The sequence below is a fragment of the Gallinula chloropus genome (assembly GCF_964237585.1).
Source record: "Gallinula chloropus genome assembly, chromosome: 4".
Classification (NCBI taxonomy): domain Eukaryota; kingdom Metazoa; phylum Chordata; class Aves; order Gruiformes; family Rallidae; genus Gallinula; species Gallinula chloropus.
In genome coordinates this window covers 13,051,519-13,078,047 of record NC_140088.1, presented here as the reverse complement: position 1 = coordinate 13,078,047, position 26,529 = coordinate 13,051,519, and the positions used below count along the sequence as shown (strand labels likewise).

The window sequence follows — 26,529 nt, the reverse complement described above, 5'->3', positions numbered from 1 at the left end:
ATGTGACAGCAGTGTGTGCATGTGCATGTAAATCTTACTGTTGTGTTTCACTGGTACTCGTTTTTAAGAGCGAACTATTATTTTCGTTCTCTGGAACGACTGATGTGGGTAAGCCTATTTGGTTTTAGATTGTTTTCATTTCTTCTCCCTGTATGTCTTCTGATGCAAATGCTAACAAATGGTCTTCAGAAGAACAGACTGAGTGGAAGTCCCTGGTTACGTTTAATTATCTGCAGAGTACTGTTTTGTTTTGGGTTTTTTTGCTTCAGCCTCACTTCTTCTACAGTTAACATCCATTACAAAATAAAAGGTACCTCTCTGTAAGTGGGTGGGTCATACCATATGTAAATGCAGGTCTGTGATTACAAGATGAGAAATAGTGTACAACAGAAACTCCATCTCTCTGCATCTTAAACACCTGAGGTGCAATTTTTTCATGTTGTAGGGGGAAGGGGATATTCAGAATTAAGGAGAGACAGTAAATGAATATATTAACAGTGCTTTTCTCCTGTCCTGTTCTCAAAACACCTGTTAAACAAATAAGCACATATTTTGGGACTGCTGATACTAACTGGCAAACTTGGCACCAAATAACCTGCTGAAACTAAAATGATGCAGAACATGTGCTTAACTTAACAGTCCATAACCCTGTTTTTAGAACAGAGAAATACCTACCCTGAGGAAAGCTCATAAAATGAAGGTCTTTAAAGTTCATAGATTAGAGCAATGAAGCTGCAGCCGTTTTTAAGAATGCGTATCTTCATTGACTAGTTCAAGATGGCCAAGCGTATGAAATATGAGGCATGAAAGCATTGAAGGGGTTGGGCTTTTTTTGTTTGGGTTTTTTTTTGGGGGGGGTGGGTGTTGGGTTTGGGGTATTTTTTTTCTTTTTTTCCTGTGTGTTTTACATGGGTTCAGTGGCTGAAGGAATGAGCAGAGGAGGGATGCTTGGAGAGGCAAACATTCTGTGTTTGGGAGGATTACATACTGCAGGCAGATCTGAAAGAATCTCTGCTTGGTTTCTATGGGTATTTAATTGAGCTTTTTACAACATATAATGCTTAATTCTTCTAGAAATTCCCAGTGCCCCTTAGATTCTATTGCTTGGGATTACACTGAGTAATTTGGCATATTTCTAATCATGCTTCCCAAGTGTAACATTCCAGCCACGTCTGTCTTACTTTACTGTTAAATATATAATTTATAAATAGATAACAATCCTGATAAGCTTGTTTGAATCCATTCTAGAGCAAAATAACTTGGTTTGTATTTTGTGTGATAGCTTCAAGCTGCTTTAGAGTAACTGTGCTCAACAAAGAAGAAATTTTTATGTCACTCATCTGGAGGCACTGGAAATTAAAAAGCTGGACTACTGTAGAAACTAGGACCTATTATTTGTGAAGTGTTCCTGGAGAAACAAACCTTTTGCACTAGGCACACCTGAAGTCATAATAAATACACGAAGGCAGATAACTTTCCTTTTTTGCACTTGCTGTTTGTTACTTTGAGCTGGAAGAAATTAGTATAGGCTATATTAAGCTGAACAGAATTTTCTTCACTGAATTTTTCCGGCTGTGTAACTTTTCTGACAAATTGCTTACTATCTGCCATTTCACCAAATGTGTGCTTTTTTTTGCCTCCAAACTATGTGCTTTACTGTTAGACATTTTGGGATATGGTGATTTTATTTCTCTTTTTTGGGGAATAATTCAGGAGCATCTTCTTGTGCTGAATAGCCCAACAGAAAAGGAAAACAGAATACTTAAGCTGTGAATTGGCAAGAGGGTATGTGTGTCACACTGGGTATTTTTTCCTTGATATTCCTTACATTTTTTTGATAACTAAACAAAACTTGAGGAAATACACAGAAACACACACACCCCCCAAACCAACAAGTTGTCCTTAACAAGGAAATTATTTCGAAGTGCAACATGTTTACGTATGTGGATGAGAACAGCGCGTTGTTAGCAGTGACTGTATGCATCGCGTGATACAACCTTTTGACAAGTGGGTGTCTGCTGGAGACATCTGTGAGGGGTGACCTTTCGCCCTAAGAAAGAATGCTCTGAAGGTGGGGAATGTGGTTATCTGTTCTGGCCCACCATGCATAGAGGTTGCCCACCACCATCCTTACGCTGTCTTGGTTATGTAGCTCTTCAGATACAAATCTGAGCATATTCTTCCAATGAAATATGAAAAGCTGACTTGCTTTCACCTTGGTGGGAAGGTAGAGGTTAAGTCAGGGGCCTCAGTATGAAATTAGAATGAGGTCCTTAGCCTGTAAGTAGTCTTACTGCGAGGATTGCTAATATCTGGCGTGCCTGCCGCTCCCTCAGATCCTTTACTTCGGTAGCTCACTTGTTACCGGTGGTCTGGAAACCAGTATGTACAGCATGTTGCCCTTCAGACGCACAGGTTCAAGTTATAAATTGCAGCAGGTTGACACAGAAAAGCATCAGCCTTTTCTTTTTCAGGTGGTGGGAAAGGGAAGGAGGAGGTGAGGGCTGAGGTAGGTTGGGGAAGAAATAATAATAATTAAGTGTCGGGAATGTTTTCAGACCAGTGTATTTCTGATTTTCATACAAAAGAAAATCCATTGTATTGGCTGTAATCTGAGAAACTTTCTGTTACGTGCTCTTTTTAATTCATGGTACAGCAGGCTCTCTGAAAAGCAGCATCATGCTGGTGACTGCTGCTTCTTGTAGTAGGCTGCTGTGTTTGCAGTGGTGGCTCACGGACAGCCACCAGCCGCCTGTTAGTCAACAAGGACCCAAGTCCCACTTGTTATAGGTGAAGTGGTGATTTCTTGTCTCAAGTGGCTGTAGTGTTTTAGGTGTGTGGTTTGGACTTCTTGGTGAGTTTTGGTGTGTTTTGTGTTTGGGGTTATTTTTGTTTGTTTGCTTTTGGTTTTTTGGTGTGGTTTTTTGTTTTTCGTTTTTTGTTTGTTTTTTTTTTTAATAAAACCCAGACAACTTAAGGATACTTGGCTGCTAAAAACAAAGTACCAAATATTATATCCCAAAAGGTGAAGCAGTTTTGAAGAAAACAAGTTATTCCCCTCCACTGCCACCCCCCCACCCCCCCTCCCCTTTAGTCCCACAGAACGACTGCATGCTTCAGCACAGATTTCTCTGCTAGTTGGATCCCAGGAGGCCTTATTGAGTGCAGCGCTGCTCAGGGAGTTGCAGCTGTATAAAGTGTGTGGGGTGTGTGTGTGTGTGGAGGAAATGTAGTTTGTACGAATTGTTCTTTACCTTGGTTTGGGTTCAGCATGGCAGCTGCACTCCGACTTTGTGTGTGACAGCACAAAGGACAGCAAAAGTGAAAAGCAAGTCAGCAAGTAGAGAGACAAAAGCAACGATCAGCTAATACAGCTCCACATGGCCTAAGTAATTTATGAGAAAAAAACTGTTCTGTTCATTGGATCAGCACTCTGAGGAGGCAGGTGGAATTGTAGGAAGTTTTCATTGAGTCTCTGGAGCAACTAAGGAAGCCACTAGAGATTCTTCTCAGTTTGAACTTTATCAGGGTCTACGCTTAATCAATATGGTATTGGAAAAAGAATTAATTACTAAAGCAGAATAAAACAGCTGCATTTTAAACTAAGGATCCATCAATTCAGTAATCTTCCAGTTACAGGCTAGGTGCCGTGAGGATCATTTTGACTTCATGTAATGAGGAACTGAGGGAGTTTCCTCATGAACAGGCTGGGAATTCACATTAGCCTATTTCAGCTATTTGTCATCAGTACAACTCATTTCTCCCCTTCTGAATTACAATTTGTATTTGATATACTGTCAAACCCACAAAATTCCCATATTCATGGAACTGAAAGCATTAATGCGGAAATCATTGTCACCATGAGAAAAAGTCTTAACCTTCCTGAGCCTCTTTATTCTATAGGCTGCGGCTCGAGTGGTTTCATGCCGGACATACCTCTATTGTGTTCATTGTGAGGGTCAGGGACCTGCCTGTTGAAGAAGCAGTAATTTGAACACAGCCTGTAAATGTTTCATCTGTAATTTCCATAATGGTGAATTTCAAGGAGGGCTGAGAAGGGTTATGGGAGATGAATTAGGTTTTTAGTGAGCTCATTAGGAAGCCAAACAGAGTTTAGACAGCAAGGCGGTGAGTGTGGCTGTAATCAGTTCTGCTCGCTTTGTTCCCTGCCTTCGGGACATTTTTTGAAAACTTCATGGCAGGGGCTGATGAGAATATACTGAGCAGAGGCTGCAATCTGATGGTTGACTTGTTGATTTGTAAACCTCTTAATTCATTTTTTGTTCAATTTAATCTTTTCTTTCTTGAGGAAAATTAGTTGAATGTTAGCCCTCTTTGCACTATTCACCTCTTAAATTATGCTCATTTTGAGGAGCTTGTTATGCCTGAATAAACATGAAATGACTTGGCATTTTCCCATAAGAGGCACACCCATTTTAATACCATGTATTTACCATTCCTGGAAATGTCTCATTAACTTCTGAAAATCTGTGAGCATGATATTTTTGGGCTACTGTAACACACCTCTTGGCAGTCACAGAAGGCAGTTTGGTTAATGCCTCATAATATCCATTTTTATTCTCAACATGAAGAAAGGCTCTCTATAGAAAATTGATGCAGTTTGCTCTGCTAATTTTCATGCTCATTCCAATTAATTTAACATGACCCAGATTTTCTTCCTCGGGCTCATCCTGACTAATTAGTAAGGCAACACCTAGAACAAGTTCTGTTTAATAACATTGAGGAACACTAGTTGTGAGTGATTTTGATGCTAATAAAGATATTCACTGATGGGACAGATATTTGATGTCAATTATAGTATGTAATTTAGAAGTCCAAATGTGCTGGATAGAGTATAGGAAGGCTGGCAAATCACTATGGGAGAGATTTTTTTTCCTTTTTGTTAAAAAAGACTTCCAAAGTACCTAGCTATCCTCAGGGACCAATTAGTTTATTTTTTTGGTACAACTAGTAGTATTGTCAACTAATTCCACAGTAATAGATGGGGTAGTGCTGCTAAGGATGTACAGTCTGTGAACCATCAATGGCCAGTGCCCAGGCTTGCATTATTTACCAAACCTTTGTCACATATGGGAAAAGCCCCCAATGGGTACCAGAAAGCAGCATCAGTTGAGGAGAAAAGGATGGTCTGCGCATCACCTTTATTTAGCTTCTCTTGCCATTGCCCAAACAAATGGGGTTGAAAAAGGAGCATCGTTAGTGCTTTGTAAATTAAGTACAAATGTTGGCATTTATTTCAGAATAAAGGTCCCAGACCTGCACTCCACGTGAGAATTCTTTTCTGTGCTCTGAGAGCCAGGGAGAAGTTATGTCCATCCAGCCATGCAGGGCTGGTGCTCATTCCATGTACGTGTCCTCACTGTGGAGCAACTGGCAGCACAGACAGGTCCCAGTCCCTCTGAGCACTTTTCCTCCCTGGGAAAGCTGGCTCACTCTGTGTGTGTGTCATCCACGCTGACAGAAACACGGCGTGTGTGGTAGGTGTAGAGTGAGATCCATTGTCCACTGGGTGTAGAAAAGGGGAATGCCAAATCTTAGTTTTTCACGCAGTCTCTCAGAACAAATTCCCATGTTTGCCACAGAAACCAGAGATGGAAAAAGACTGGATGACAACACTGTTCACCCTTCACGATTCTGATCAGCCAGAGATAGAAAAACTTGAGCGGTCTCTAACAAAGTTGCAGCACTGAGACTTGTGTTAGCTCCTAGTAACGTAAGTGGAAATACTGCTATTTAGCTGAAGGAGAAAAGAAATGAGATGTCCTTGTACATCTATTTCAATCACAAGTACTTATGTTCAAGAACCTGCCTTCTAAGGGAGTATTTCAGGATATAAAGGAAGCATGTTCTCTTCAAGATACACATTTAGAGATGAGAAATTGTAAAAACCATAACCGTACTCAGACTGGAAAAAAATGTAATGCTCAAATGAGGACAGGAGTGCACCGACATGTTTGTCTTTAAAAGTGATAATACGTAATATTTATTTATGTAAGAGCCACCACCAGTTACTATCAAAAGGAATATTATGTATTACTTCTGAAGCAGTTTCCATTGAAGCTGTGTTCCCTGCTCATTTGAGAAGTTTTGAAAATCCTCATCCCTAAAGTTTGCTGAAGGTCACTTTGTAAGCCAGTAACAGATAAGAGAATAGAGTATTTTCTGTTACAGAATGCTCCAACACTATCAGCATCTCAGTTCTTAGCTGCTGCATAAATCTCTGGTAAGTTGTAAAAGCTTACATAGTAAAACACAGGTAAAAATATCTTAATAATAACATTTCAAGGGGTGGGGGTGGGGGTAATGTCTTTGAGACAAGTCTTAATTGCCTAAATCCTATTTGCCTTTTTCTTTTACTACCTAACCTTCTCAGTGACATCATCTCACAGAGGTTTTTTTTTAAGAGAAGGAGGAGGAGGAGAGAGATGGAGGGACTGTGTGAAGTTTCTTCTAATACATGATGTATTTAAACACTGTAGTTTCCAGATTGATGCCACTAACCAGCTGAGAAACAAAGCCCGTGAACAGAGATGACCATGTCTATGGTGATGCCTAGGTGGTGACAATTCTGTTGTTCTGGATCAGCAGTGAATACCTCACTCAAATGGTGCAAAGTCAGCCAGTTCTTAATTTTTTATCTCCTCAAGAGCGCATTCAGTGACTTTATCACTGAGAAGAATGACTCCCCTGCCTAGTGTGATCAGGATCTGGAAATTTGCTGCATCAGCACGTTTAGCCCAGACTGCTACTTGATTGGTGGGGCTTATATTTGATCTTATGGCATACATGTCAGTTCTTTAACTGGCTAGGTGAACAGCCTGTCTGGGGGGAAACTCAGTTTTACCCATATGAATGAAGTCTCGTAACCTGCCAGATTTTTCATTTGGTGTTCCTACATACAGCCAAGCCTATCTCCTCTGAAGGGGGGAGTGGGGTGATGGAAGTTCTCTGGTGCCCAACTTGTGAGGTCCTTCTCTAGGAAGAGCTCAGGGACACAAACCAGTCTGGGAAGATTTTGTAGGCCCTGCACACTTGTCTGTTGCAATGCTTTCTGTTACAAGGAAAGACTTGAAATGAAATTACAGGATTATGAACAGAAAAGCAAAGCATCTGGCACGAGGGTCATCAAGTGAGGGTCTGTGCTCTGCTGTTGTGTGCTTTTTAGGCAACTTTTAGGAAAATAGTATTAAAACAAGTCAGCACCCAGTGGTTTTGCAAATTTTATACTTCCTTATTTTCTAAATCAATTTAATGTGAACTTTTGTCAAATGCTTTTCCTCATGTTTCTATGGAATTATGCATTGCTCTGTCAGTTCTTTCGATCACTTAAAGCAGTTCTAAAGCAGCCGATGGGATAGTTTGGGTGTGGAGAGAGTAGAAGGCCATGGCCTTCCTTTTTATTTTTTGTTTGTTTCTTTGATGATGTTATCTGGTTGCCAGAAACAGTGCAGTAAAACTGTAAGATGGGAGAAAATGAGTTGCTTGTAAGCCTTCCTGGTATCATAAAGGTCTCGGTTTGGTGGGTTGGTTGGTTGTTTTTTTTTGGTCAACCAGTTGAAATTTTCTGTCCAGAATTCACATGTCTATGCTTGGTTCTTCTTCCAACTTGAGGCATTTGGATATTCTTAACTGTATTTTCCCTCGTGGCTGAAGTCAGAGTCTAGGAAACTAGTAGGGACTAACTAGGAGCTTTGGCTCTTAAATGCTTTTTCTTGTAATCTATCTATTGAGTTTAAAAACCAAAACCTTTCGGGCCTTTCCCATAACTACTTTTAAGGATCCTCTCTCTCCCTCTCTCTCTTTTTATATATATGTATATACATCAGATGAGGTATAGAAGGTTTACACTTTATCTTTTCAAGGCTTCTTGGAAGAAAAGACTCCTGCAAAACGTTACCCCAAAAGTAAATACGAGCAGGTACAAAGCACATGGTTGTCAGCTGGAACATGATTCACCAGAAGGAGAGAGTAGCAGATTGAGCCCTTTGTTCTGAGCACCAAGTAGCACGCCACTTATAAACAGTATTAGTGATGTTTCCAAATACCTAGCACACTATATTTAAAATACAGGCTTTAACTTAAACCTACAGGAGCAGACTGTCAGTGTTCCCACGTAACCCTTCGCATTCTGGCGTTTTCCAGACTGCCAGCCAAGTGAACACTTTAGGAGGAGGTGCATATATATGTCTGCAGCACCCAGCGGGTTAATCCACCCTACTGTGCATAGGTGTTGGAGCTCTTATGGTATGTAAGACTTGCCAAGTTTGGAGTTGTTTTGTTTTGGGGTTTTTTTTTGGTGGGTTTTTTTCCCTGGACTATGCATTCACGGCAAGCATCTGTTCCGATGCTGCCCAGGTGTTTGTGAATGCATATTGAGATGGTACTCTTATTTGTGTTTTATGTAACATACACATTTGTGTACATTTTATCACCTGGGAAAGCTTTTATGGTTCATTTTGACACTTTTCTATTAAAACACCTTTTTTTTTAAGCATTCAGACATCCTCCATTTTTTTATTTTAAATATATCTGAAAATAGACTCATGTGCATTTTGGACTTGTGGACTAACAAATGCCCTCTTTACTGAAGCTTTTAATTTAGTATCTCTCAGGAATAAATGTCTGTTACATTTCCAGTCCTAATTTTTTTTTTTTAAATGATGACAAAATCTTGTGAATGTGTACTTTTATGCAATATTTTAGCTGGTGCTTTTTAGATAGTCAGATAACCCTGAAAAGAGACATTTCCAATGTGCATGGTACATGGACTCTTGTTGTCTTAGTGGACATCATTTTAAGGGATGTCTCCTGAACAAGAAGTTGTATCCAACAGCATGTTGTCTAAAGGAAACTGCAAGGCATTAAAATATCTCACACTTTATCCGTTTGTAACAGCTGTAAGGAAAATTGAGATGTTCTGATGCCTATTTTCTTTATTATTTTCTTTTTTTTTTTTTTTAAAGCCACTTTTATTCTTAAAGAAGCTACATTAATGATTTAATGAAGAACAACAGTACAGGATGTTAGCCATCATCTACTTTAAGTTCTCCTCATTCTGCTATATATGAAGAACTGCAAAATGTTAAAGGTTAAATATTGATGAGATGCTATTGAAGTTAATTACTGAACTTAAACTACATGTAGAATGTTAATTGAACTTGGCTATTTTGCCACATTTGATATTATTCTAGTGACAAAAATAACAGGATAGCAAATAAGAAAGAGTATTTAAAATAAAATATAGCTTTTTAATCTACACTAAGTTTGGTACAGTTGACTGAGGAAACTAAAACCACTATCCCAATTATTGCAACAGGGATAGAGAACTAAAGAAAGTAAATGGTCTCTTAAAGATGATGTGCTGTAGGCAAAAAAACCCAACCAACCAAAGGAAAAAAAAACCCAAAACACAACAAAAAAAAGTTATTTTGTCTCACTATTTCTTTAATGACTTGTTATTGTTGTCTCAGCTGTAGCCAAAGTCTGCAGCTGGTATTCTTAACAGAACTACTACAAGAATGCTAAAAATATTTCTCTAAAAATATATAAAAAAGCAATTTAAAAAGAACTCCATTTAAACTGCAACACAAGGGCACTTTGTGTGACAGCATTTAATAGGATGAAAAATTTAAACAGAATAACAGCTATTTACATTCACATTGCAAAGTAATTACCAAAGCAGACAAAATACTTAAACCTAATTTAATAATGCTTTCCTTCAGCCTAGGTGCCAAAACCTGGGAGTAAACTTCCCAACTTGTGCTGGGGGGTGGGGAAAATGGATGTTAAAACCATGTAGAAACAAGTGCACTGAACACTTTCCTGGTGAGGTATAAAGTGAGTTTCACTTTTAAACAGAAGAGCATCATAAATCAGCATAAACCATAAGTTTTAATGAGTATATCTCCTCTGGAATTGTGCAGTGCTTGCAATTCTGTGTGAACAAGACAAGGATCTGGTCTTACACTCCTTACTCAGGCAAAAATCGCCACTGACACTAATGACAATTTTGCTGGAATAGAACAAAGTGGTCGAAGGCGGTTACGCCAGCATGAGGGGTGCGAGATTAGGATAACCGTGCAAAAAATGTACAACTTCAAATGGCTGTACCTTTGACTTCTCCAGCTAGCATTTCCTCCAACTACAAGGATCTTAATTATAACATTTGCTGGTTCAAAGATTAACATTTAGCATTCTGGGAAAGACTTTCTGGACTTCGGTAACCTGATCAGTACGGTCTCCTTTTGGTCTCTGCCTCTTTCTGGTCCTTTGTATTGCAGGGGAGATGATAGTATCTGGCACATTCCTTGGATGACTTGAAGATAGCAGCCTTCTGTGTTTGGGGCTGAAAGATTGTGAACTCTGTGTTAGCAGAAATGCCACACAGGGGAGGTGAATAGAACATTAAAGAAGCTTTAGCTTTAGGTACTGCAGCGCAAGCAGAGTTGAATTTGAGATCTGGGACTTAAGTGGACATTTGTCCCCGCTTTCTTCCTTAATAAAATCTGAGTGTTAACTGTGGATAAGGGCATTTGAGAGATCACTAAAAATGAATCATTGAGTGCCCAGAAGAGCTTTATTATGATGTACTATGGAGAACTTTAGCATATACCGTGTACTTTTTACATACTTATCAGATACGTGTTTTGTTTTGTCCTTTGCCTCAGAAGCAAAATAATTCACCAAATTAAGACGGCAAAATAAAACTCATCAAAAATTGGATCTGTGTGGTCCTTTCTGGCCCTGTGTTCCCATGTAATTTTCTTTTGCCCAATGAAAGGCTATTGAGCAACAAAACACAAGCTCCACCAGCAACGTTTGTAGTGCTTGTGTGTGTGTAATCCATTTTGAAAAACTCTGACACAAATGCTAAATTTGAAAAAAGAATCTCGATGCAGAAATACTGACTGGCCAAACTGAGTTTAAAAATAAAATAATAATAATAATAATAATACCCGGACGCATATCAGGTTCCAGGACTGGATCCTTGTAGGCAGGGCCAAGAGAGGTCGCTCGGTTCAGTTTGTTTGCCGCAGCAGCAGTTAGATAGGAGTTATTCTGCTCCTGAAGTTCCACAAGGATGTTACCCCTGCCCAGTTAACCAGTGTGAAAATACCATGGAAAATAAATTATTAAACTATACTGTTATTACTAACTTGCCAGCTCCAGAGAAACAAATGCAGCCACATTTACATATGTGTCCATCTGTCTGTTTTTACACTTTATGTCTTCAGCCAGTGGGTGAAATTGTTTTAATCCAAGCTGCAGTCTGATTTTTTTTCTCTCTTTTTTTTTTTTTTCTGCTGGTATTTTTCTGTGTGCGTATGTTATTTGTGGATGGACACGCATATTCTTTCCAGTAGCTAGTTCTTAATTGTCATTTTAAGTAACCTAATCTATCTGGCCACGGTAGTTTTAACTGGAGCAAGAAGCAGAGTTCTCCGTGGATAATTTTCGTTAGTTAGCAGATTGTTACCATCTCAATGTTGCTGAAATCCCTAATCTCAGGTCAGCGTGAAGCTGCAGTGGTTACAATCCTGTTGCCTGATGCAGTGTGAATGGAAGTGCTTTCTGTCAGAAACATGTGGTCTCTTCAGTGGAGAGCCTGCGTAAATCCTGTGTAAATAGAGGGAGGCTAACAAAGGATGAGCCCCTGCAGCTCAGAGCATTTGGAGCCATTTGGAGGCTGAATTTGCTAAATGCTGCTTATACCGCCTGAAAAGTTGAAGAGAAAGGAGCATAAAATCCCTTCTTTTTTCTCTTTCTGCTCCCTACCCTGGGGGGAGGGTGTTAAGGGCCAGGGAAGCCTGAGGTAAGCCTATGAAGACTGTTTTTTCAGTGCTCTTTTGAGTGTGAAAAAGGTGGCATGGGTCACTGTCCCCTCTTTAATGTCGGAAAACCCACACAGTTAGTAAATGTTGCATGTAAACTAAAGCATTTCATCCCTTCTCCTGCACTCCACGGCAGTGGGCCATGAACTAGTCACTTGAAAATCGCAGAAAAATTTCACTTCGACATGTCCGGACAGTTTAGCACAGCAGGAACGTAAGAGAGATCAGTAATTAGCAGGTTGCTTTACTGTTCCCCTTGTCTGCGTCCGAACACTTTTTTTTTCACCTGATGTGAAAAAAAATGTTGGATTATCATGAACGAGCCACGAACCTACTGGCTGTACACAAGAGCTTAAAATTTAAACTGGTGCTCATTCATTTTGCCTTTGGAAACCTAAGGAAAAAGATGTTGCTGGCTTTTGAATGTAATCTCCTAAGAATTCTCGATTCACTTCACAAATAAACACGAGCTTTTTAAGCACGGGCAATTAAGGGCGCAAAAAAGCTGGTCTCTTTTTTTTCATGTTTCTGAACAGGAAAATAATAGAAGGGAAAATGCGAACCATTACAGTTCTGCGAATAATTTTGAAAGATCTGAATCACCAATTTTATTGGGTGCATGGCTATAACAATAACATAGCTGGAATGTCATTCCTACCTCAGAGTAAACAATAAAATATTTGTTAATGCCTTTCTGAAAATACAGTAAATTAGTGATTACAGAAAGGTGCCTATCCAGAAATAGAAAATGAACAGGTTTTATTCTGTCTCTCATTGTAAATACACTTTAGATACCCAATAACATGCAACTCTTTAAGCCTTTAGCACATATTGCCAGATGGCAATAGAGACTTGCTCTGGACTGACAAACTATGCTAAAATGTGATTAGACCGAGTAGGATAGCTTTGTAGGTAAGGTCTGATGGTGGCTTAGGTTCTCTTCCTTTTCTTCCTATTTGAATTTATAATGGTGTGAAATTTGTACATGTTTTCTTTGCAGTATCAGCTGAATTGGAATTGTTGTGTTATATTCTGGAAAGCAAAAGATGGTGCAGATGACTAGTAGAGAGAAGGCTAGGTCTTCATCTCCTTCCTACTGCTAGAAGGGCTGAAGAGTATTACCTTTAGTAGTTAAGAGAGATAGTAGTGCTGTATGTCTGAGGTCTTTTTGTTCCTTCTGGTCCACCAGTGTCCAACCTTTCTCTTTCTCCAAGATGCTCATTGAAACTTATGACATAGCACCAGGAGACATGTGTCTGGTGCCTCAGAGACTCATAAGGGAAGGGAGTGGATTACAGCAGCACAGTTGAAGACACTCCACTCCAGGATGGCTGAGCACGGTCTTCAACCTAGGACGTCTGTGTCAGGTCCAAACAGCCTTGATCACCTTTCCTTCTGCACTCAAATACTGCAGCAAAACCAGCACACATACTGGCAGAGCACTGCTGAAAATTACACAGCCATAAGCTGGGATGCCGACTAGAACTGTGTGTGGTTTTCAAAGTCCTAAGTTTGCCACCCCATAACCAATCCTAACTCAGTTTCTCTAGGCAGTAAGATTTGGTAGGTAAGTATTGCTTCTGTGGCGTGAGCAGACTGTCAACTTCCATGAACAGTGATCATTAAGAGGAGGAGTAAAAGAAAACAAACCCACAGCCAGCACTTCATTTAAAGCACTGCGATCCGCTGACGCTGTGAGGCTAAAAGTCTGATGATTTTAACAGGGTGGAATGGAGATAAGGAGTTCTCCTGAAGGGTCTTTGATTCTGGAGCTGACCTTCTCCCTCTATTAGTCCTCCCTACAGCACAGACTGTCTTATCTTCAAAACGTATTCAAACACTTCTCTTTCCAGCTTTTTGGCAGCGGTAATTAACCAGATTTTTAAGACTTTTCTCTGGTGGTGATGTGGATCATATTACTAAGTTGAACAACCTTATTAATAATGGTTTACAATACTTATGTGTCCAGATGGACAGATTATAAGTACAAATAAATAATTGCAAAATGCAAATATAAGCTGCATGTAGATTCTCTTCTTTGTTTCGCATTTATATCTACATATTCTACTCCATCAAAACACTGGACTGAAAGATTAAATTTAGAGTAGTTAGGTTAAGATGAGCATAGTGCACTGCAGCTTACCTTTCCAGAAAGATTTCCTTTATGAGTCTTTTAACTTGGCTTTCATATTGCTTGCACTATTTTTAGTAAAACAATGAAGTGCCTTGTCTTCTCCCCACCTCAGATACCTCTGCTCTTCTCTCTTTTCCTTTAGCATGACAAACCATAAAGCTCTGAGGGACCACTGATAGTCAAGAAACTCAAAGACTGGGTCCAGAAACGTGTTTTTTCCAGCTGCCACTTTTCTCAGTGCACTGTTTGATGATAACAGAAACTATTTCTAGAGTTTGATTCTGGGCTGTTACCATGTTTCTGTGCTTTGGCCAGGCTGGGTTATCCTCTTCAGTTATCATTTTGCATAGATTGGGAATTTGTCATCTATCCTGTTTACAAATGGTCAAAGGACTAGATGAGCAGATTCTAAGCAGCACTGTCTTCATCTCTTGCTGGGTCTTTGTGAGGAACACAAACAAGAACTAGGGTTGACATAATGCTGATAGTGTGGAGGACTGTCAAAGAGGAATTCATTGAGGTTGGACTGGCTTTCTGCACAACTGGACTCTGTCTCCCGAAAAGTCCTCAGATGTATGAACATTGAAGTCAGCAAGTTAGTATGTCCAAGGAAATCAGTTTGCAGGAAGTGAAGTATGAATTTATAGTGCAGTGGAAACCCTTCTCTAACTTCTTAATCAGTACCTTTTAAATAGGAGGCAGTCTCCTTCGCTTTCAAAGCAGAATAATTTCTCTTGTGGGAAAAAACTCTCGGCACATGCTTAAGAGTGTCTGCGCAGAGCCTAACTTCCCACTCTGTAAAGAAGACTTGCATCTTCATCCTCCTCCACAAACCCTTTCCCTAGAAGAGGGGGAACCCTGTGAGGGTCACTTTGCACAGTTTTTTGTAAACTCTCTCCATCTTTTATAAGGGTTATTGAGATAATCTTTAACAAGCTGGGTAATATGCCTAATTCTCTATTGGCTTGAATCCTGCGTAGTCATTGACATCTCCACAAAGAGAATGCCACTTAAGCATTCTCCACTCTCCTAGAACAGTGATAGGGGTTTTGCAATCACTTGTACTCTTTGCACAAGAGTAAATGAGTGAACAGTGTGTAAAACAGGAGAAAGTAACATTTTTTGGTTTTTTTCCTGCTGAATGAAAGTCAGTGGGCCAAAATCTAGGCTTAATTTTACAGCTAGAAAATTGGGGTAACTATGCTTATATAATTGCAATCTCCATACAAACTCGGACTTTACTCTTCTTACCAATTACCATTTAAGTCAGGATTCGAACAGTTCACATAAGGAGAATCCCTTTTAACGGTGATTTAAATGATTTGAATTTGGATTCAGTATACTCAATCCAGTCTTCAGGAGAGTGACTTTTACTTCTGTTAATTTTATTTCACTTTTGATAATTTCTTTTTCTTCACTTAAAGTAATTCATGTTTATTTGGATATAACAAAGCAGGATCAGGCCCTCCATATCCAAGAAGAAAATCGTTCTATCTTGGTAAAGTCACTTATGGGCTACTTCTATGAATTCTTGCAACTAGAAACCATATCCACTAATGTGAGCAGTTGTAGTGCTATTAAAGATCAGACAATACAGCTTAACAGGATTGGGACTGTAGTTCACCAGGAGCAACAAATCTTGCTGTATTAATCTTCTGAGGTCATTTGGAGGAACAATATTTGGATTTCCTTTCATGAGGTTATGGAACCGATTAGGGAAGCACTGACTCTTACCATTTCAAACCCTGATTGAGGAGGGAAAGCAGTGGAAGCTTTGGCTGAACTTTCATCTCCTGGGCTGCTCTTAACTTTTTAAAACCAGGATATTAACAACTTCTACAAAAGGTCTAAATGCTGATTTAGCATGTAAGTGACTCCGGCTGAGGATGCTCACAAACAGGAATCTGTCCATATAGAAAGTGAAGCGGTGCTTTTGTGGTGCGTAAGGATGGTGCAGAGTGGAAGTTTTGCAGCTCCACGCATCCTGTGCATACACACATAGGTTTTACATAAAGAGACAAAGATATCTTTATCCGCACGACAGATAGACAAACAGACTGACTGACTTCAAACTTGCACTTTCAGTAGGGATTTTTTCCCTCCATCTCCGGGTACTGCTTTTCAAAATTGCCTGAGGCTACAGTACAGCACCTCAGATCCCCAAGGCCCATTGCCTGGCTCCTAATAGCCACTCTCCATCTGTGTCACATGAACAGCTGATGAGATAGCTCCAGTGTCTGTATTTTGGAGAGCATATCCACCCAGGTTAAAATGCTGGGGTTGCCAAGGAGCAGTCAGAAGCCATTAGTGTTTGTGAGAATTTGCCTTGCAGCAGTTCCTTGGCATAGTGGAAAGAGAGTGTGTGTGTGTGTGTGTGTGTGTGTGCGTGCACGTGTGTGTGTGTGAGAGAGAGGGGTAGGGTGGAATATGGGGGCAGGGGCACGGGGTGGGAGGGGGGTGGGGGCGGGAAGAGAGCAACAGAAAAGAGCGGTTTCTAAATAACCAGCTTCTTGCAAAAGTGAACAGTTGGTTACAGTGTTTAGGGCTTCCAGAATCTCTTCTATTAGTTTGCTATGATTCCACTCTCCTTTCTCAACTGCATACAGAAACAAACGAACAAGGGGAAAAAAAAAAAGACAAAAAAGAAAAGGAGCATGAGAAAGAGAGCAGCTACTTCAGGGTCTTGCTCTGGTGTTTGGGCAGATGGAAAGGAGCTGCTCTGCCTTGGGGCAGGGTGGTTGTAATGAAGTGGCCTGTCAGTCTGTAAATAGTGAGGGTCATCTCTTCCATGTGATGGAGGGTATCACATTGCAGTGAAAATGGAAATGTCAATAAAATTAATCTGCCAGCTCTTTGCTGTGGCTTTTTCTGTCTCTCCGGTCCAAAAGGGTTGGTTTTTCAGAAGGGAGGCAGTGGAAGAAGGGTGATCTGGCACGAGAGGGAAGATGGAGCTGAAATGCAAGTTTTGAAGCAAATGGACTGTATGGAGCAGCAACGTATTTCGTTTAGCAGCACCACAGAGCTAGACAGGGCTATAGGAATTAGCTCGTGAATCTATAGCATTCCTCAGGAAGCTATGGAGCGTCTAGCTCAGGCTACATTGAGCACAGAGTTTATTGTTTTAGGCTTTCTTGGACAAGGTTTTTACTTAGCATGGGATTTATGGCATTTACTGCTAATGAATGTCTATTCTTAAATTACAAAAACCACCGTCTCAGCACAATTCCCAGATGTCCTTCCAGGACCTCGGCTTCTTAAACACCAGCAGGGAGCATAAACTCTCCACTTCTCTGTTTTCCTCTTTCGTGTGGCTCCGGGCTAATGATGTGTAAGGAAAACACAGCAATCTATAAAGTCTCAGTGCTGTCCCAGTATTCTTCATTTATTTTGCATTTGATTATGCCACAAGTCGGATCTTGTTTCTTTCCTTTTTTTAAAGTTATTAGTTCAAATATTAATGTAGGAATATGGCATATATTGCTGCTCTTGATTGATGCCTTCCCAAAAACAGGAAGACGTGCTCGTATGAATTTTAAGAAAGTAGGGGTCCTGCAATGCCTTGCCAGAAGAGTTTTTCAGATACATAATTTAGATGCCCTCCAGGCAGGCTTTCAAGGCATTTTTGCTGGAGGGCAAGAAAAAATAACTATGACTGTTAAAAGTAAATGATTTTTGCTAATGCACAATTAATGCCAGGGAAAAGCACAGAAGAGAAAGATGTTGATGGAAAGTTCTGATTAAGTGAGAGCTCTACCTTGATGTGCATCTTTTTTTTTTAATGATAATAATCACTGATGCAGAGATGTAGAAGTTTTCATGTCATGCAAATGTTATATGCAGGGTCATACTAGGTGTACGTGTTTGTGCGTGCGTATGTATGTGTGTTGGGAGGTGATGGTTATGGGGAGGGGCTCATCTGACAGTGTGTTATGTGCACTGAACGGTGACATGGTTACTGCCACCTCTGCAGAGGGCCTCAGATATATAGACTACAGAACATTTAACTTGATTACTTATAGTACATATTCAGAATGGTTGTAGGGATGCATTTACAGTGAATGGGTTTTCTTGTGGCAGGTTTTCCCACATTGAATCCTGTAATTGACAAAGAGCTATTGCACTATGTCAAGCACACAATTATAATTGAATTAATGATATATGCATGTGTGAAATGCAAAATTAGTATTTGGAGAGACATGGTTTCTAATTTTTACATATTTGTATCAGTACTCATATAGAATAAGAAACTGTAGGTGCCTGATCTAGCAAATCAAAACAAAACTGTGGTAGTGTCTTGGTAATTAATGATACTTTTTGTCTTCTCAATTTTGGTCATTAAATGTCTCTCCTCTCCTGTTTTTCTCTTTGTTGTAGGAGATGGTTTAGACAACAGCGTAGCCTCACCTGGTACAGGGGATGATGACGACCCAGACAAGGACAAAAAGCGTCAGAAGAAAAGAGGCATTTTCCCCAAAGTAGCAACAAATATCATGAGAGCATGGCTTTTCCAGCATCTCACAGTAAGTGGTGCCCAAAACCAAAATAGATTTCTATTCATGAGCCTAATAAGGTTTATTTATCGTTACTAGAAATCATTTGTCCCCGCAATTTTGGACCATTATTAGGGTTCAATTATTGTTGCCTCTTTTGTTTTTTCTTCCCAATTTTAGATTTTTTTTTTCATGGCTCTTGGAATCATGACAAATCTGAAACATATATATATATATAAGTGTGTGTGTATATATACACACACACACATGCCTATAGAGAGAGTACAAAGCCTTAGCATGGAACACCACCTACATATAAAGTAACCACTTGTGCTTTGAACTATTCAAAATGTTCCTAAGGACAAAAAAAAAAAAAAAAAAAAAGGGGTGTGTGTGTGTGTGTGAGCATTCTTGCTTTAGCATATATAAAGCTCTGCCTTCTGGATTCTTTACTGCTGGCCTCTGTTTACACAAACTTCAAATGTATGTTGTGGAAGAGCAAGCCCCTGTCTGTGTGCGCTGACATACAGCGTGGATGTTAGAGGAGTCAAAGCAGCAGCTTGCAAACTTGTAATTGTTAGCTGTTGTGAGAAATACAGAAGGCTCGCGGGTTCCCCAATTCTTCAGTTGTGTGACAGAGAGGAGAAGCACCTTTTTAGCTTCTCTTCATGTCCGTTATGTTAAATGCTAGCCACATTCACATTTTGGAGAGAGAGATTAAATGTGTGACAAAGCAATGCTTTCCATGGGCTATCTTTATCCTCCTGCTTGCAGTTGGCTTTATGTGTTGGTGTTCTGTTGACTGTTAGAGCTTCACTTAGGCATCAAAACACGGTTCCACAGAAAACCTAGTAACACTCTCTGTAGTTTACTTCATGTGGGAAATAATGGAAACTGGTAAAATTATAAATTGATTTTCCTCCTCACTGTAAAATTGTTTCTCACTTGATAAGACTTAAAATGCTAACTGTTATTAACTACCTCTTCTTCTACCAAAGTTTTATAAATTTCCATGGTAGCTGATGTTGGTTACAGTGTAATGATTTCAGGACAAGGTACCCAATTTATTTATGATAGGGACTATCGAACTGCTCCGCTAGCAGCACGGCTAAAGGGGGGGAGTGATAGATCCACATTTCTAAACCATCATTTTGATGTAAGGACATTAGTAGCAAACTAAGGTGCATTGATCTGGCCTGTGGGGTCAGGATTAGCTGGAATAGCCAGTGTCGCTGCTGGAGTAGTGGTTATTCCTGCCTCCCAGCTATGGCCATTTCAAAGGTCAGGTGCCCTGTACCCACTTGGCTCAGAGGAATTAGACAGAACATGAGTCTCTGGGCTGATTACTTAACCAAAGACAAAATAATGAGTCCTAAGCAAATACTGACTAATTGAAAGGGCTGTAAATCCATTACATATTGGTCAGGGATAATCAGGAGTATTTAATCACTTTTATCTATTCAGGAGCACTGAAGCTGCAACAGCAAAGCCCTGAACCTTGCCATGTGCTTATTATTCTCATCATTATCAAAATTACTTCACAGCTGTTCTTTGCTACATCACCTCAGCTGGAGATTTACTAACCTGTAAAATGTTTTTAATTTGGAAGTCGAGTGAGTGTGAGTGGAGGGGTTTTCATTTAGCTGTAGGGTATCTTTAGAGGAGTAGTACAGGCAGGCAGCAAAAAACAGGGCCAGAAATAAACCAGTTTGTTTTGTACATGTCTCTGCGTTAACTCCATTTCCTCTTATGAAACTTGTGCTATCTTGGTTTTTTTATCTTGTTTTTTTTCCTCCCTGCCTTCCTTTCTCACGTGCTCCTTGAAAGCATTTGACACATGCTTATTAAACAGTCAACTGCCTCTTGCTTCTCTTGAGGAAAGTCCTCCTGGCTTTTTAAAATCCCTTTTCCTTATTTCCATCGTTGCTCTCTCTCCTGACCCTCTCCATCCTGCATGAATTGAGGAAATTTGCCATCACTGGTGAGGATGGCCTCACAAAAATCAAATTAAATGAACACAAAAAAGCCCCAAACCTTTTATCGTCCAAGCTTTAATGAGTTTGCAGGTGTTGAAAGATTTACTGTGCTGTAATTCTCAGACCTGCAAACTGATAATGGAGACCCCTGACCAGTGCAATGTAAATTCAGAAAGATTCTTGCCATAAACACATGCAGGGAAGGAAGAGAACTCCTTTCTTTTAAAGATCTTGCACTTTTTCTCAAATTAGCTTGTCCATTCAAAGTGCAGCGCTGACTGAGCCAGAAGAGGGGAATCTGTGATGTACAATTTTATTGTTTCAAGTAAATATCTTTACAATGGCGGTCCATGATTCAACTTACATTCCTTCATTACTACTCTAACCTTATTTCAAATTGGTTTGTTCCTCCTTTGTGCTGTATGACCTGTTCTTGTATTACAATAATCCCCTGATGTACCCTTTTTTTTCTCTCTCTCTTTTTTTTTTTATTTAAAGAAACTAATTGAATTATCTCATTATTTTAATTTGTTAAGCAAATGTATTTTACATCTCAGGATGTGTTCTTAAAGAAGGAGCTGCTTAGGCTTTGCCCCCTGAATGGGCCATTGGTACATTTTGACATTCATGCATTCATTAAGGAGAGGAACATAAAAGAGCTCTGGTTGTATTTTTTTTTCAAACACCCAACCAGCATGGAGCAACTTTTCCATAAGCCACAGGGGTCTCTCTACATATGTTCTCAACTGCAAGCCATTGTCACCTATTCTGAATACCTCAAAAGGACAAATAAAATACTAAAGGCCAACTGTAGCAATTGTTAGCTGTTAGTCTCAATATGACAAAAATCATTAACCTCTGGTTTCCCTGGAAGGAGAGGCAGTGGTAGTCCATCTCTTATGGTGTGGATTAAACTTGAAATTCCTTTAGACTATCAAATTCAAGAGAGTAACTCAGTTCTGGCTAATTGCATTTATTTAAGATTTTAAATAAAATGTTATTTCCTCCCCCCTCCCCCCCCCCCCCCCCCTTATTCAGTCTATTTGCAAACTCCTAAGGTAGTTGATTTTAAAAATTGAGTTCCCTAAGTGGTTCTTTTGAAGAGACAGGGACTTGAACTCTGATGTAGAATGAATGTAACTGACAGGCTGTGTCTTTCAAAACAATTCCTAGCCCCTATCACAGCTTCCATTTTGCAGTAACTTTAATTATATTTGAAATAGGATACACGTGCATGTTTTTATTGTTGGAAATCAAATGCAAGGAGTAGGAGCTTCTGTCATGTTCTCGTTCACTTACTGAGCTCTGTCTTACATTTAGAATTACAACAGTACCGGAAGATGAAAGATCTGAGGATGAATTGGTTGGAAATGTGTATGCTTTTTCTGGATAATATCCAGTGTTTAAGAAAGTAGAGGAAATCCTAGTCTAGTAGTATAAGCTTTTCAATAGTACATAAAGATTACGACATCAGAAAGGTAAACCTGACATTAAGGCTGTTTTTATTTGAGTTCAAAGGTGGTTAAAGAAAAGAAACAGCAAGAAATCTGACCCAAGCCGAGAGTTTATTCATAGCTTTGGAATACTCCTTTTCCTCTATGCCAAGGAGTCCTTAGTACACTCAATTAGCCTCTCAGACATCTCTGCTTTCCTCCCTCAAGTGCTCCCCTATTTGCCCTGCAAAGAACATATTTGATCACGAAGTGAAAACAGGAAGTGCTCAAATGTATAGACACCTCTGGCTTACACCAATGTTGAGATTAAGATTTCTTACTAGCAGCTATACAGAACTGGCCCCCCTCCTCCCATGCCCTTTTGAAGGATGGAGGGCCTTTAAAATGTATGTACGTAATCAGAAGAGAGCAAAGTTATAAAGGAAGTAATTATACCGCTCTGTGGTCTTGTACCTCTGGTAGTTCATCCCTTTCTGCAGCATAGCGTATCAAGGACTACACTTTTGCTACATTCAACACTTTTCTCTCTTCTTTTATGTAGCTGGTAGAACAGATGCGTTTATTCTTTGACACTTACCTGGAGTGATGCCCTTTGTTAAAATTCTGATTCTGTTGTTTCTTTTGTTACAGTCGGTAAGCAGATGTATATCTTAACTAAAAGTACCAGATATACCAATGGTAGCCTACAAACTAGACCTTATTTATGACAGTACCGGATACACAGCTGATGCTGTTTGGGATGGCACCCCTAAAGTCAGTAGAGTTGAGCTGGGTTTTTTGCTTTGCTTTTTTTTTTTTTGTTTTTTGATAGCTGAACTTCTGTCTCCTAACATTTGTTTGAACAGTGTCTCACTTTAGCTGGTTTTCCAGAATCTTCTGGCTGAAAAAATCTTGCTCTTTACATAGTCTCTTGTAGAGTAGGTTTTGGTTTCATCTGCTTCAGTGTCAGGCTAGAATAAGTTCTAGAATGTGTTAAAAATGAACCAGCCACAGCTTTTGTACTTACCTGAAATAATTTTCTTAACTTGCCATGTTCAGGTGGCCAGATTGGATAATACGAAACAGAATTTTTTTTTCTATATTTATGTGGGTGTATCTGAGAACATAACGTGTATCTCATATTTTGATGAATGGCTTACCAAGCCTTTCATACGGAGAAGCTATTTTATGTATTCATTAGATTTGATTCTAAAGATGAATGTTGTCAACCAAAGAGAATCCCAGAGCAAGCTTTCAAAACAGTTGAAACCACCCCACCTTCGTAAATACCTCCTCCCATATCGTGATTGTAGGAATAATACCCAAAGGAGGATTAGGAATGTAGCTGACTATTGCACTCCATGTTGAAAAGCTTTATTTTCATATCGAACAGTGGAAGAACAACTTTCCTTAGAGTTCTGAAGCATTCTTCACATTGCCTTTTTGCTGGACTTATTGAAAAAGCAACCCAAAAATACTACAGACCTTTGTCCATTTAAAATGGTGACATGAAGGCTGTGAGACTCAAGAAAATAGAGGAATGTGAAGACATTCTGGTGAATTTTAGTGCTTGTGTTGGACTGCATTGTAGCACGCCATACACTTCCAGGGTATGCCGAGGAATCAGATGATGTCCTCTGATTCTCCTGTAAAATGACCTGTGCGTGGGTTTGCTTGGCTGCCATTTCCGCTTCAGTGTACATTGTAGTCAGAGAGGCAAAGAAGCCTGAGGTACAGTTTTATCCCAGGTCTGCTTTTTAGGCAGGGTTGATTGTGTGTGCTGAGTTTGCAGCCAGGCAATAAGTTGCCCACTGCTGTAGGACAGACCTCTGACTTTATGAACACCACCCAGTTGGACACATGTGCCGCAAAATAGTATCATGCTCATTTTTCAGCTGGGTAAACTTTGTGAGGAGAGGTTAAATGATTTCACCCTAGTGCTAAAGAAAAAACAGTATCCCAATACTCAACTCTCATGACCTGTGCTCCTGCGGTCCTCAAGGTGATGGAGCTGTGCATCTTTGCACCCCAAAATTGTTGCAGTTGTGGACCAAAAGAGCTGGCAGCCACTGTTACCATTTGTTTTAACCACTGGAGGTAGCATAGCCCTGCCTAATGTCACCGGCACCCCCCTTCTGTCCTGCCTGCCTGCACTACGGCGTCACCAGCCTGGACAGAATAAAACTGGAAATCTTTCTCAAAATGCCACTTCTGCTCCCAGGCAGAGAGGTTTCATTCTCCAAGTGCTCCTAGCCTCCGCCATAAAATCAGTCCCAAAGATTTTGTAACAGACTGAACATTTGTATACCTTTTGAACACCACAATCTTAAAAGAAAAGAGCTGAGATGGGGTGGGGGTGGGGCTTTGTTTGTTTTAAAAATGGAATCTGAGATTAGATCTGACATTTCTACATCCACCCCCTACAGAAGAGGGAACCCGGGGTCATGGGGTGTGTGGGCCTCAAAAGCTAGCTTTGTCTGGGAGTGGTTAATCTAATCATTGTTACATAGACATCTGTTATTTCTTCTGAAAAATTGATGCTTTTGTGACACAATGATCCATCTATTTAGTACAACAGCCTGAGTAATTAAATTAAAAAAAGAATATTTTTGCGGGAGCATGTCTTATAAAACTGCCATACCTCCTCGTACCAGCGAAAAGGCTGGGGAGAGGGGAAGGGAGAGGGGGAGAGGAGTGCTTTAAGCCCTGCATTGTTTTCTGCTGGCTGGAGGAAAACATCTGTGAATTGTTTGAACTGAACCTTAGCAGGGACTGTCTGAATCTGTGTCATCTCTGTTTAATTTCAGGAAATGATGTCACAGCGCATTAAATAACAATGCTGCGTGATTTATTTTTACTTGTACATGCTGTCCTAAGCATTTTGGTTACACGGCAATGTTTCCAATTAAGTGCAAGCTTTCGGTTTTAAAAAATATACTTGGTAATGCTTTTTGGGTTTGGGTGTGGGTATGGGGAGGCTGGGTGTTTTAGGGGGTCACCAAGGTTCAGGGCTGTTGGAGGGCTCCGGGCCCATTTGTCATGTGCTTATGTGTAGTTGGGACTGGATGTCAGCGCTCTCGTCACCCATGGCAACCTCCAGGACCGTGGTTTTGTTACAAAGCCTGTCTGGGGGAGAAAAAAAAAAAGCCTAAATATTCCGAACCTATCTGTCAAAAGACCTATTAGATAGTTATAGCCAGGCCTGCGTACTGTAGCTTCTGCCTCGATCAAACTTTCTGCACTCCCCCTTCTTCTGCAGAAGAATAGAGGACATAAGTCAATTCTGTCTGCCATCTGTCGCCTCTCTCCCCGCTCCTCAAATTAAAGAGACAGTCCGAAATTTAAATAATTGGATACAATCACAGGAAGCCCGCCTGGAAATTATTACATGTGGGTTCGTTTGTGGGGTGGTGTTTGTTTGGTTTGTTGGGGTTTTTTTTTGACTTCTCATTTTATTTTGAAGGGGGGATCTTTATTGTACTTCTGTAGAGATCAAAATATGTTGTGTGTTTCAGCTTCAAAAATAGCATTCTGAGAAATACTGGATTTGCAGTGTCACCGAGTTGTTATCTAATAAGATTCCAAGTTATATATAGGGTGAAATTCACACACGCGCGCACACACACACATACACACACAAAACAATCCCCGAATTGTGACTCCTGCAACGGACAAGCACTTAAAATGCTTCACCCTTCCCCTCCGGCTCTCCCTTTCCTTTCGTCCCCTTTCTCTCCCTGAATCCCTGGCAGGCTGAGGGGCTGCAGCAAAGTCCTTTCACAGCACTACCAGTCTGATTTAGGCTCTTCAGCCTACCTAATGGTCCTTTTCCAATCCTGCCATCATAGTTTTTCACACTACCCTGTCTGATGGTAGCTAGTTATGCTTTACCTTCTCCACTCCTTTCATTATTTTTTTCCACCACCTTGCCTTTTTTTTTGCCTCCTCCTCATCAACAGGCAACACAATGTGTCAGGACTGCAGCGAGGTGGATTTCATTCATGTGGCATATGAGGTCAGCTTCTGCCAAACCATCAGATAATGTGGTTAGATGTTACTTCCCAATTCAATATTTTACCTGCCATTTTCAAACAGGGAATTACTGAGAACAGAGTGTAACGAAAAACATGTGCATTATTCTGTGATTCTGTGATTCTCTGATTTTAGTTGAGGCTTGATTAAAAAGCCTTGAATGAGCAAAGTGAACGTGGCCCAGCAAAAGATAGGATCAGCCACTGGTGTTTTTCTGGTTGTTATTGTCAGATTACAAAGCTTTGCAGTGTCAGTATGGGAATGAAGTGAAAAGAAAAGAATACCAAAGTCCAAGTAATGAATTCCTTAAAGTAATCGAAACAGGGAAGTAGTAGTGACAAGAATTCATTTATATGGAGTTGGGGCTTTGAGGCTCGCAAGGTAAAAGGGGATTTAACTAAAACATATGCAGATATAAGTAGTGTTTAAACAGTCCAAGAATGTTGCACTAATAAATGTTGTGCGCTGGGGCCTCTGAAAATCAAGATCACAGTCAACTAGAGGTGAGAATTCTTGAAGTCCCACTACCTAAACCACTTGTCATCAGGAAACTCATAGTTTCTCCCTTTCTCTATAGTGTGTGCACACGAATATACATACATAGAAAAAATA

The 26,529-nt window shown here is 40.1% G+C and overlaps 1 protein-coding gene across 1 annotated transcript in view; it reads left to right on the top strand.

The window, feature by feature from the left end:
- The window catches only part of MEIS2 (Meis homeobox 2), a 172,022-nt gene that overhangs the window by 34,670 nt on the left and 110,823 nt on the right, over positions 1-26,529 (top strand). The window contains exons 8-9 of the mRNA XM_084263776.1: positions 8,164-8,265; positions 18,361-18,506. Of these exons, the coding sequence (XP_084119902.1) occupies positions 8,164-8,265; positions 18,361-18,506 (248 nt within the window). The remainder of the gene's footprint in view (positions 1-8,163; positions 8,266-18,360; positions 18,507-26,529) is intronic.